A 13,766-nucleotide genomic window follows, 5' to 3' on the forward strand; every position below is an offset into this window, starting at 1 on the left:
ATCAATAACAGTTTGTTTACAGTCTGGATGGATTTCCTAGCCCTGCAGATCTTGGGAAATCCACTGAAAACCACAAACATCTCTATGAGGGGCTGTCACAATTTCCTAATCAGAATGACATTACTGGCCTTGGAAAGTCCTAATTTGTCTAAAATAAATGCTAACAGAAGCATGGAAAGTTTACCAAAAGACCTGCAAAGTAAGTTAACAAGAATTACCCACCCAGATTCTAGTCAAGTTCACTATTCAAAGTCAGTGAAGAGTTTGGAAAGCATCTAGCATGACCCTATTGCAATGATGGGGCTGAAGTGTAGAAATTCCTGCTGTCTACATTTCCCACAAGATATGGTTTCATAATAGTTTGTCCATGCTCTGCAAGCAGAGAAAGAAACACTGAGCATTTTGTAAGTTCCTACAAGGGATGTAGGGTACAGACACCTTCTAGGTGTGCTGCACAAGCTTCTACTTCCTCTTGTTTCCTTTCCCTATTATTCTGCCAATGTGAGCACCACTCTATGGGGGTGCATTCTCTTTTCTTCCAGATTTATCCTTTCTGCTGCTACAGTCTTCAGGCTGAGTTTGAGGCTTAAGATTCAAAATAGGCATTGTGAAAGACTCTTGAATTAAATATAGAAAACCTGCTAATATGAATGTATACCCTTGACTCAAGGAGTTAAAAATGAGGTCAAAATCATTTATATCACATGGGCACTGTATACCCCTGAGAAGTAAGACTGGTCTTCATTATGCACAAAATTTTGGGCATCCAGAAGGCATGATTTTAATAGCTGTTTCTTGGGTAGTCTTTGCTTTATGTAGCCTAACTAGTTGGTGGTTAGACTAAGAGGGTTAAGTGCTCATAAGAGAAATTGTTTCCAAGCAGTGTCTGAAGCAGAGACAAACTTGAGGTAGGCAGGTATCATTCTATATCTGGGCAATGCAGGTAATACTTGTACTCATTAAAAATAATAGCTCATTTCTGTGGTTATTAGAGCATAAGTAAATTAAACTGCTAATGGTTTGATGCACTTCAAGCTTTGCACTGCTCATGGATCTGCAGCAGGTACCAAACTGTAAAAATGCACTCAGTGCATTTTTTTTCATTCTTTTAACCTCACTTTACTGCCTTTTGTTTACACACGACAAGTATGCATCAACCTCACCTTCAGCTCTCACTCTCTAGTTTGGATGGCACAATTCTGCTTTCAGGTCTGGGAGCTACTCCAGTTTGGAATACATAGAGAATTTTACAGATAACTGGCTTAATTTGGTGTACAATCTCTGTTTTGAAAGGTAATGAATTTAGCCTTGAGAAAAAAGAGTGAAGCAGCAGATCATCTTTCCCTTATGCAAAGGGTGCCATTTGCTCCTTCTCCCTGGAATTCAGCATGGGATTTGGGATGACACAGTGATCTACAGGAGCAATAAACATGTTTTATTACACAAGAGCTCTCCTGACTATCCAGCCCAACCTTGTATTAATCAGGAATGTACCTATTACAAGAAGCAGCAGGTGAGGATTGGAAAGGAAAGGATTTGGGGGGTATTTTCTTGTCAGAAGAGTTCATCCTTTTGAAATTTAGCAAATTTCCATAAATATCTGCTGCCAGTAGGTTGTCTTCCTACACCGCACCCTGAATAACTGACAGGAAACTCTGCCCTCCTAAAACTCGTAGCTAAACTCTGTCTTTACTGTTCCTCAGGGTGAAGGGAGAAAAGGAGAACAAAAATGCTAGTCCACACCCACAGATACATCGCATATAAGATATTTGCTATCACCTTTTAAATTTTAATACTTCTAGTCTTTCTGAAGCTTTCATAGAATTAGTATTTTGCCCAATGCAGTCAGGTACTAGGGTGTCTAAATTAATCAGGTTTGCCTTGTGTAGTTGATATATTTTTGGTAACTACCTCTACTACAACTTAAGTTCTTCAAGAAGCATAAGTATTTCTTAACTTTGACTACCTCCTGCAATTGTTGCCTTTGGACTTTAAAAAAAACTTGAACTTTCATTTCAAACCTTCTGTTGCACCTCCTGATATGCAACATCCCCTTTCCTTGTCTCAGAAATACTAATTTTCCTTTCACCCTTGTGTTCTTATTTAAAAAGGTTTATTTGGTATTTCTGTTCAATAAACTAGTCTTTTTTGGCCTTGACTTTTGACTGAAGACCTTCTTCACATGTGTTTTGTTTCAAAAACTTCCATTTTCTCTAATTGTCTCCTATGGTATATTATATATAAACATGCAGAGAATTATAAAAGAATCTGACTAGATATAAGTAGATGTCCTCTGATCTCCCATGCTTTTATTTAGGTAAGACTGACTCTACATAACTGACAAAATACTGTGTGTCACATAAAACTCATATGACCACTATTTGGAACACAACAATATATGTGTAGCCTCCTTTTTTTTTTTTTTTCACTGTTAAGACAAAAACTACTAGGTGTAAAAAGGCCATGAAGTTTTTGCATTATTTATTGAATGTACCCAAAGGTCTTTCAGGTATTATTCTCAGACCTGGTTTTATTTGTTTCCATGATTATTTTGGGCTGTAAAAATAAAGTATACAGACTTTATGAAGGGATGAATAATATTATCCAGCCTATGTACTTACAGATACTTTCATAAACACCAATATGCCCAGATCTGAATGTCATCCAAGATGTTAATAAAATAATCCTGAAAGTGTGGTCAAATGCTTTCCCAATATGAAACATTTACTCCTATCTGCAGCTTCTTAAAGCAACTTCAGGAGTCTGTCCAGATCTTGTAGCGATCTGGTTCATAAGCATTAGCAAAAGTTGGGAAAACAGACTTAAAATCAATCTCCAGATGTGCAAAATTAAACATGCAGAAATGTATGCTGGAGAAGTTTGTTTTGGTTTGGTTTGGTCTGGTTTGGTTTTTTTTACCCCAACACATCTCCGTATTTGCTTCCGTAGATATAGCTAACTTGGTAAAACAAGTAAAATTAAAATCATAAAGTGAAAGTTAAAATCTTGTGAGATGGTTTTTGGTTTTGTTTGATTTTTTAGGAGACAGCAAACGTTTAACTCTTACCAATAAATTTCTGAGGCATAGAGCTCTTACGTTTGGCGACGTTACTTGCTAGTCTATCCAGCACGAGGGATCTTTCTGACCCTATCTTGCACAGGTCTTCAGCCATTTCATTCTGGTTAGTATCCTCTTTTATGACTGAAATTAAATGACATCAGAAGGGTTAGGCACGCTTGTTCCATTTTAATGGAACTATTGTCTTCAGGTCATTGTTTCTCAGCTAATGTCTTTAAGCTCACAACCAACTGGAAGGAGAAGCTCACCACTGCAGACATAGAATGATTATGACTCTTGTTAACAAAGTCCCTCATGCTGATCAATCTATGTACATGTTTATGTTTCCCTCCTTTAGGATACAGAAATGAGATTGCAACTACAAGGCATCTGCCTGTAGGCAATGTGATCCCTCCACCCTTGTTCTAGAGGCACTCTTCATTTCTGTGAATAAGTGAGGTCCTAACATTATGCTGAACATAAAGGAGTTGATCTTTTCATCCTCCTGCTCTCACTCCCACCATCTGCATCTTTCTCAGTGGAAATGCCTGTATAATCGTTGTTTTTTCAGCAAGAAAAAGGGACAAACTTCTCATCTCCAGCAGAAGATTCATTTGCAAGCAACACCAGCTCTTCTCCCCACCCTCTTCTTATTCCCTGGTAAATATTTCTATACTTCATTGATGAAGTTTTAGCCTTTAAATGACAATTTAAGCTGCTAAAGTCACATCTCTAGGGGAACACTGATATCCAATACTCAAATCTGTTTCTCAACCTCCTGCTGCTGCTGTGACACTAATGAATTAGAAAGGAGCTCAGCTGTAAGGCTCAAAGAAAAGGAGACTATTTCACTTTCTCTATGTTTTACTTCAGTACTTTCTTGCAGAAAGGGAAGGGATGTATGAAAATGCATTGTCAAAGCAATGACTATGATGGAAAGGTATTTCTGACTTCCAACATCAGGAAGGAAGGAAAAATGACATGCAGCAAGATCACAACGCAACTGATTAACTATTTTGTTTTGTTTTGTTTTTGTTTTGGGGGAAGAGGAGGAGGGATGAGTTGACAAGAGAGGTCAGAGACAGGAGAGAAAGGGGTTAACTTTACTTTTACCTGATACTGGGATACAGGTATTTTTTCCTGAACTAATTAGCTGTTATTAAAGGGAGATGCAAAAGATGACTTTTAGACTTCGGTTCTGCAAGCTGTTTCAATTAGGTGTACCACTCTGCTACCTTTTGCCTTCTGTGCCTACTGAGAATTTGTTTTATCACTGGGTTTACCGGCTCACAGAATCTGTTACTCTGGCACTTGGGTGTTTCTCAGTAGTGGAGAACATGCTGTTCCTATGCAATATTATTTTGGCAATATACCACTACCATAAAAGGATGATTGTGAAAGTTTCATTGTTCCTGAAAGATGCAAAATCAGGGTCTGGTGGATAATTAGAAGGAGCAAGTGAATTGTCCTAGACAACAACTCTCTACAATACCAAACTGAAGAGTACACAACTGATTCTTGAGTCCCTGCTGCAGTAACACATACTGCAGTGACAGTGACAGTAGGTCTCATGAAATTATGTCCAAATCCCATAAGATACTGAAGACTGTGACAAATGTAAGATATGAGCAGAATTTGATCATGAAGTTGAAGAAGAGTAAAGGACATCGGTGGTGCCTAGTCATCACTGAGCAAGCACATGCCAGCATCTTGTGCTGGCTAAGACTTCCAGATACCAGGTCAGGAAAAGACAGAGAATGTTTTACACCAGCTTGTTCAACAGCAAAACAAACAATTGAATTGCTAGTTAAAAGTAGAAATGATCAAGAAATATCTGTTTAGGATATAATAACGTTCCATTTCTAATCAATTTGAGAGAAGGTAAGTTGTGTATTCAACTCTCAAACTTTAAAAACTGCTATATATAAGAGTAAAAATTACATACTAATTTCAAGGCTTTGCAACTGAACCCCCCTGAAATTTGCTACCAACCTGATAACTATTTTTCTGTATTTTAATGTCTACGAACTGAAAAAAAATATCATTCTATATTTTCAATCAAAAATCCGCAAGTGAATGAAGAATTATAATTGACCCTTTTTAAACTTCATAAACTACGTCTTCTGTTATTTTATATAGTCCTGGTAAGACTTCAGCACACTTCCATTCAACTCAAATGCAAAACTCCAAATAATACCCATAAGAGAAGAGCTTCACATAGACAATGAGATTCTAGTCCTTTAAAATAAGAATCTTGGCTTTAAATTCAGCAGGTTCCTAATTTCATGATGAACCTCTTATCTTAAAGAAAGCAAACAAGAGTTAAAATACGAATAATCTCTTGCTCCCCTCCTTACTCTCTTCACTGGATCTTTCCCTTACTGAAGTACTTTATAATATATCAATTATATTTCTTAGATTTAAAAGCTGATGAAAAGCTTCTATCAGTTCAGGTCCTTTCAATTGATAATTTTTCTAAGTACACTGCACAGAGTATTTTAAAAATGCTGTACAAAGTAACCCCAATCTAGCAGAATATCAAATCAGATGTTCTAGCAGATTGTTGTATAAACTTTTTTGAGTCTGAAGGGCCTGAATTTTGACTCTCATAGCTCTATATTGCACCCTGAAACATTATAAGAAAAGTGGTAGTACAGCTATTTGGTTTTCTAGATATAATGTAGAATGCACTAAAAATTCCAGAAAGACACCCACTCGTTCTCAACTGTTTCATTTGTACATTTTCATCTTTGAGTTTATTAGGGAAATAATGTAAAATGGCAAAATGGTAAAATGTTATGTTTGTAGTGAAGCAGAATAGGTTAGAATGAAAAATACTAGGAAAAATGCAGGAAAGTTTTCTCTTTTAGATACACAAACATTGATATGTAAGTTCTGAGAACTCAATTTAAGAGTGAAGTTTTTGGCTGGATATAAGGTCTAAACCCTGAAGCTAATCCTCTATTTGGTTTGTTGGGTTTTTTTTTCTAATTTGAAAAAGCACTCCTATTATATTAAATATGGGTTTATATAATACTTTCAGTATATGCAAAGAAAAAGTAATTCTTCCAAAGCACTCATGAATTCCACAAGTTTTCATTCCACTGAGATATTAGTCCTAAGTCAGTGTAAACTCTCCTGTCATGATTCGCTATAAACAAAAGTCCATCTCTATAATGGTATTATTCCTCATCAAAGTTTACGATTCCTGACATCAGTTTCATCTGGACATTTTTGCTTACTAAGATTTTAGTAGTAGTTTAGCTACTCATTCACACAGATATTCATGTTCTGTGTGCAGGCATTCAAATCCATGTGCCAGACACTTAAAATTCAAATGCCAACACAGAATATTTGCTTCCAAATCCTATCACCTCTTTGAGGAATAAGTATTGTCGCCTAATGTGTATTACATTGAGCTTTTCTATTTATACATACATTCTCCAGCCCCTCAATAAAATTAGAAGGGATGCTGCTCTAACATGCTGTTTGCTAGAAGCATCTCAGCTGTATTTGCTGCTATCATTATGTGCATATACTTAACATTATTTGATAGCATGTAAAAACATATTCAGGTTCTGTTCAGATATAAAATATTAAATGAGGCATTATTGCAAATAGGTCAGAGGCAACCTTTCATTTTCATAATTTGAAAAGCCAAATAACATATACAGACAAGATGAAAAGGGTATGCAAGAAGTGTAACTTACTGGGTGGGCTGAAACTCTACTACAGGAGATGGATCTTATATTCTCTATCTAAAACTGCACATGCAAGGGGATTTTGTATGGTTATTTACTGCAATCAATTCCAGATAGAACTTTAGGACCTCTGTTAAAAACTAATCCAAACCCCAATACCTGTTGCTGTATTTCTCGGCATAGTTTTAGGTTGGATATTCTTTGATAAATGGACTTTACCTTCATCATAAGGCTGATCTCTCAGAGAAGCACAACAGTCCATCACATCCCCCAGTTTTCTTTTAAAAAGGAGGTTGGGAAGAAATCTGTCAACAAATTATTAGCCTTTCTGGATTGTCTCAGACAGACAAACTATATTAAATGCCTCTGGCTTCATGTCCTCATGCTTGGAAAAGTGGGATCAGAGACAGATGGCTCATCCTTATTAGATGAGTTGGTATCAGTGGTCAAGTAAGCCCTTTAAGCTGTGCCAGGGAAGGGCAGAAGATGTGCAGTGTGGAACCTTCTGCAGCCCTACCCAGAACACCAATATTAAGCCTTTATTAAGAATACATCCACAGGAGTACTGCAATACAGGACTCAGGGCAAAAGAGATAGGTGGTGAGATGATGTGGTCATACTGTCTTGAGATGGTGAACTGAAATTTTCCATGTCTTGCAAGTGTTTTGCTACACACCTGAGTTTTACTTTGGCTTTTTGTTTGAGCTAAACAAAAATGAGACAACAGCCAAATATTTATCAAATATAGAATAAATCCAAATGCAATATCATACATATGGGGTGGGTGTGTGCCTCCCCAATGCAAATGATGCCCAAAATAGTACTGTTCTTTTTGCACTTTCTGTGTATATGACAGGGCAGAGTTAACCCCCAAATGGGCACGTTCATTACCTGAATAAAGGCTGCTCGAGATATTCATGGTTTGCAGGTAGTTATGACAGCGTTCTTTATGTTCTTCCAAAGAACTGCGCTGCTTATAGCTGCGACCACAGTATCCACATTTATGAGGTTTGCCAACTGCAAAAAACACAATCAATGGAGGGATTCAGCTGAGGTATTCAACAGTCTACTAATAACGTAAGAAGAACAGGAAAAATTAAACCCCATGCTGTGATGAACTGAAGGAAGATTTTGTTAAAAAACAAACCCCAACCCAAAACTTAAAAACTTAAACCCAAACTAATGGAAAACTAGCTGATTATCTTCATATCAACAGGCCATTTCTGTGGGTGCTGTAAGCTGATTTTAGATGATTCACATCAGATAAAGAGTGAGACATTAAACCTTCAAAAATGGCATCTGCACAAAGTAGAAACTGAGACACCTTCAAAAGTCTGAGTATAGTTGCTGTAGTGCCTAGCTCCCACAGAAACTGCCGTTGGGGAACTGACAGCGTAGGTAGAGACACCTGCCCATGACTGGAGGTCAATTCTGATGTAGCCACAAATCAGTTCATCCTTTTTAAGACAATGTTAGATTTCTGCTTCTGTAAATTCAAGAGACATGGTATGACAAAACATTTTCTGGACTACACCAATCCAGACGTAGGTAGTTACAGGAATTTCGCAGTAACAATACAGTTCCATAGACTTGTGGACCTGAATTTTCTCTCTTAGCATGACAAGACCGTCACCTCATATGTGCTTCCACAGTTTTAGATGGTTACACAGCTTAACTTTCGAATTCCACTTACAAATTCTCAAGTTTAAATCAGACTCAGACACCCAAGTTACTTTATAATGTATTGATATCAAATTGTCAATTGCAAGAACTAATCACAATCTATGGCTCATGCATTGCCTCTTTAGTTACCAAATCTTTAGTTTGCTGAAAGTGTCTAGGTGTAATTTCATGTGTGAAAGATTATGTTTAAAATTGTGCAGCAATGAAAATCAGTAACAATAAGGAGAGAAGCAAAGTAGTATTTTAAAAAATACGTTTTCCTGAGTTGGGTCAGGGCTGGACAGGAGAAGTGGTAAATTATTTTGGACATCTGGGACCAACACTAGGGTCTTATTATTTAATGTGTGCTCTAGAGAAGAATTTCCTTAGTTTTGTGCAACACAGAAATGTCACTGTGAGAGCTCCCCTTCTGATACACAGAACTTAGTCCCAAAGTCAATTTCACAAGTAAAGTTACCACTGTCAGTTCCAGCATTGTGTTTTGAAGGTCTATCCAAATAGCAATTTGCATTTCCAGCCTAGCTCGGGAAACTAGATGAGACAACACTCTGCTTTTAAAGGCACTTTGAAGGCACTAAATTGGTTTTCCTTCACAGAAGGTGTATGACTATGGCTTCTGTCAAGCAATGAAAGGTGCATGGTAACGGAAAAGTGCAGCTGTTAAAAAATATTTATTCAATATACTGTTGAGAAAGAACACTGAAAAACTCTGAGAGTCCTCTTTTTTTGAAGATTATTATCTTTCTCTCTCCCACCCTCTCCCTCCTCCCTGTTCTTTCTCTTTCAAAGTAGTTGCAATAACAAGGTGTAACAAATAACTGCTGCTAAATGCTGTAGGTGGTATTCACTCCTTAGGTCAAGAATGACTACCAGACTGGAGGCTTTTGAGACTTTGTGACTTGAAACCTACTCTGTTTAGAACTTACATTATCTCTATATGCTGATAAATGCCACCCAAACCCTAAACCAGTCCATCAGTTTTAATTCATGTTCGTAGTTCCATGAAATGGATTACTCACATGCGGCTTGTAAGATGAAACCCAAATACAGAAACTTTTAATCAGCTAAGAAGTATGGGAAAAGAAACATGATCATGAGAATGAGATGTGTTTAGTCATTTCTTTGCTACTAAAACACTGTGGCCAGCTCACAGCTTGGTTAACCCCAACATAGGGCTACTCGCCTCACCAGGGTGAGAAGACCTTTCAGTCTTGGGGGTCACAAACGCCTCTGTCTTCTCAGTGGGTACAGTGATGAGTGTCCATGGATGGTCCTACACCTTCACTTACCCGAGTGAGTCCTCAGGTGTCCTGTAAGGGCATCCCTGCGACGGCAGGCATAGTTACACAGGTGACACTTGAAGGGCTTTTCACCTGAATGCAACTTTATGTGGCGCAGAAGGTTGCCCTTCTGCGTAAAGGATGCTCCACACTGATTGCACTGGAAAGGGCGTTCTCCTACAGGGGGAAGGATAAAATATGTGAGAACAAAAAATCTTAGCAGTAACGAGAAAGATTTCAGTGAGAAAGTTGTTTTCTCACTGCTGCTCTGTGACTTCCACCGGCTGCAGGTTTGATATAACATGAGGCTTTCAGACTAAACCTGCCAGTTTCTTAATGCTTCACTGGCTGGGTCAATTTGATCTGAAAATCTAATTTTTTTTTTCTAAATCAGAATGGCACATCACAATGCAAATTCAAACTCATTTAAATAAAGTGACTGCAACATTTTGTGTTGAAGAGCCACTCTTCCTGATCAGCAGTTTTGGAATAAACCAATATCCAATTTTGCATGTTGTGGCATTTGGTGGGGTTTTTAATGTGGCTTTTTTCAAAGGGTCTTTAAAATATGCCACTGAAGCAGCAAAATAAAAAGGAAACTCATTAAAAATGCATTTCAGGATCACAAGTTCATTTCAGCGTTACATTCTTATATTTAAATGAAAGGCACTTCATTATAACAGTTATAATAACTTCTTTTCATTTACATTTTCCCTGTATTTTCCCTTTCAATTTCTTCTCCATTACCTGTCTGTCCCTAAGCAGCCAAATCAGGAAGGAGACAGAGAAAGAGAAAGAAAGAGAGAGAGTAAAATCACATAAGTTAAGACAGTGCAAAGGAAGCTCTGTACTTCCATGCTAAAGTCCCAGCCCTTCTAGGCCAGGTATGAGCAGAGGAGCTGCACAAATGGCCTCTGCTAGTCTATAGTTTGAGTGGACATGGGATAAAACTTGGAGACACAGCCTTGATTTGTCTAAACTGGTGCCTGCTATTAAGGAAACGAATCAACTAGCCTTTGCAAAAACTAGCATGGCAGTTGCTTTTTAGTGCTGTTTAAAATCAGTATGTTCATTTATTCACTTAGCTGTTTTGTTTTGGGTTTTTTGTTTTTTGAATTTAAGATATTTGAAGCCTTTTCTTAAGTCAGTGGGAAATAAAATGTTTCCAGTTGTACCAGGTAGGAGTAAAGGAAAATTCATATATGAGAGTATTCTATCAGCAGGAACTCCTCCTGCATGCCCATTTCTCTGTAGCCCTCGACTTAGTCAAATTAGCCTTTGAAACTCATTTGCTGAACTCTGTTTCTCTTAGCCATAAATGTAATCTGATCTAGTAATTATGCCACACTGTCGGTATTAGAAATAGCCCAGAGATGACCTATTCTTTTGATTTTCTTTATATAACAGTAATATTGAATTTAAAATTTCAGTGCTGAAGTTAAAATATATATAAAAATAAATGCAAGTTAAACAGTTTCTTTCCCTTTCTCACTTAACTATCATGTATTATTTTGCACACCTAGGACCAACTTGCGTGTCCATACATGATATATATGCAGCATGATAATTTCTGGCTCTTGGGTAATGCAGTAGAACAGCTGAAAATCAATTAGACAGCAGCACAGTAATAACCCAAAAATCTGTAAACTCAACCCTCAGGGCTGGTAGATGTAGCATTCAGCAAACAATAAAAGTAATCTGCTTTACAGCAAGATATTACCATTGGTCAAATAGCTGCAAGCAGGTCAGCATAGCCCCTGTCAAGCCAAATGAGCTCACTTTCTTTGTCCATCAAGTAGCTGTATTCACCAAAATTATACCTGAAACTGGTTCAACTGGGGTGGCCCACAAAAATGCCAGAATGAGCCTTATAGATTTTGCAGTGTACTTCGTAAGCCATGCACAGTAGTTGTTAGGGGAAAAAGAAAATGGGTAAGAGATTTTCTGCTTTACCACTTATTCTTTGAGCCAGTTACTCAGTGTGGAAGGTATTTTTCAGAAATGGACTGAAACAGTACTGAAGAAATCAGTTTGTCATGGGGGACACAAATTCAGAAGAAATGCTTAATTCTTACTAAAGAGCTTTTTGAGCATTCACTTCTGTTATTTTTACTCAGAGGAGCGTACAAGGAGAAAACAAGGATCGTAGAAGTACTCCAGGAATGAAATGTAAAGCAAAGTAACACTGAAATCTATCTCCAGCCTACAGCTTTCGCTATTACAGGGTGAAATCTTGCATTGTGTGGAGAAGACAGGCGGATGGAACATTTCAAATGAGACTGCTGCATTTCAAATATTTCTACAGAACATACAGTTCTGTAATGGATCAAATGTAAGAGAACCTGCACATACATTGCTGTGCAAGGAAAATGACACCAACATTGCAAGATCCTAAAACTACGTGTAGCTTGACTGGCACTTGATTGTCCATGCTCCATCTACCTGGGAGGGAAAAGCCTGGCTTGTGAGACCAGGAAAGCTCCTAGCCCTACTAGGATGGAGATGGTCACTGGTGGAAAATTACTGGTTGTGGCACTATGCTCCCAAAATGGGAAGGATTGGGAGAAAAAAAAATTATGCATCTTTTACTTAAACAGTTGGCTTTGTGTGCTATTTTGTTGCCAGTTCTGAGCAGCACGTATCTATCCTGGGCCAATTTCAGCACACGTTGAGTAACTATAGACTAACATGGACCAAGAAGCAAAAACTGCAATGGGAGCCTTGAACTGAATCAACTACCACTGGAGTGATTTTCAAGCCTTAGTGGCAGCATGGGCCTTGGGCTACTTACTCAGTGAAGAATACTGATCCTCTTAATTGAAATATTATTTCTTAAACAATATAATGACAAAATCATCCAAAACTCAGAGACATGAATGGCTCTTTTCTCTTTGATTTGTTTTGTTTGGGCATTAGTTTTCTAAACAAACTGGAGACATTCAGAACCAGCTAACAAGACATAAGTGAACTAATTGGTGACTTACTCAAGTTAAAGACATGTACATGTAAGGAGGAACTATATATACCTATGCACACACACATATATACCCACATATACATAAGCACACTATGCACATACATATGTGCACAATGAGCAAGCAAAGCCTGAGTCTATACCCTGAGGTCTCAGCACCAAGGAGCAGAAGGGGATTTCTATGTCCTTTCTAGATCATCTTTTTCCTGAACACCAAGCAAGACAGCAGCAAGCTGGAGAAAATCAATGTACTGAAAGCTTTGGGGAAGGAGAGTGAGAAGAGTCAGGCATCTGTGAGTGGGATTTGCTCCACAGATGGGAGCAACAGGTAAGGTGCTAAGAAGCAGTCAGTGCTGTACAGCTGCTAGCAGACAGGAGGGGACAGAAATATCAGGTGCTGCTCTGCATATCTGCACTTGGCAGGTGTATTCATTTAAAGTAATTATGCCTTTTATCAGGTCAGGAAGTCATTTTATTTTGGCACTTTAGCATGCTAGAGTTTTGTTCACTTATCAAATATTTATTTAAGGAAGCCTCACTGCATATGCAGGTTTTACATGAATTAGCAGCAAAGTAATTCATTTGTGAGGCTTATGCCTTCACCAGGCATGTATTGAAATGGGCTTTGGCATAGTCAGTTAAATGTCTGTAATAGTATATCCCATTTCTACTTTAATTTTCACAGTGCAGCTGAAAGGAAAAGCAGTCACCACAGTTTCCCCATGACATCCCTTTAATTTAAACTACTAGCTCTGAGCCTCCACTCCCTTGCCAGGCCCTGAAAAAATGCCTAAGAGGCTGCTCAGGAGAGCAGCTGACAACAAGGCTGGAGGGAAAGCAAAGGCTTTCTTTCCGTGGAAGGACTCTGGGGTGTAACTTCACACCCTTTAGTTTTATTAAGTGTAAAAGAGGGGGATCCCGCTGAGCAAAGTGCATCTCACGGGGTGCTTCCATTATAGCCTTTAACAATGTTCCTTGGTTAAAAAGAAGGTCCCATTGGCAAGGGGGTGGCTCTGCAATGGGTGGAGAAGTCTTAGAGAGACAGCTCTTGTGTGGTAGCATCCTGAGCA

At 38.2% G+C, this 13,766-nt stretch overlaps 1 protein-coding gene across 1 annotated transcript in view; it reads right to left on the reverse strand.

Annotated features, from left to right (window-relative positions):
• IKZF1 (IKAROS family zinc finger 1) overlaps positions 1 to 13,766 on the reverse strand; it is a 67,264-nt gene that overhangs the window by 3,228 nt on the left and 50,270 nt on the right. The window contains exons 6-8 of the mRNA XM_034068554.1: positions 9,732 to 9,899; positions 7,651 to 7,776; positions 3,068 to 3,202 (exon numbers count right to left, since the gene is read on the reverse strand). Coding sequence (XP_033924445.1) covers positions 3,068 to 3,202; positions 7,651 to 7,776; positions 9,732 to 9,899 — 429 coding nt within the window. The remainder of the gene's footprint in view (positions 1 to 3,067; positions 3,203 to 7,650; positions 7,777 to 9,731; positions 9,900 to 13,766) is intronic.

Source organism: Melopsittacus undulatus, chromosome 1, assembly GCF_012275295.1.
Source record: "Melopsittacus undulatus isolate bMelUnd1 chromosome 1, bMelUnd1.mat.Z, whole genome shotgun sequence".
Lineage (NCBI taxonomy): Eukaryota > Metazoa > Chordata > Aves > Psittaciformes > Psittaculidae > Melopsittacus > Melopsittacus undulatus.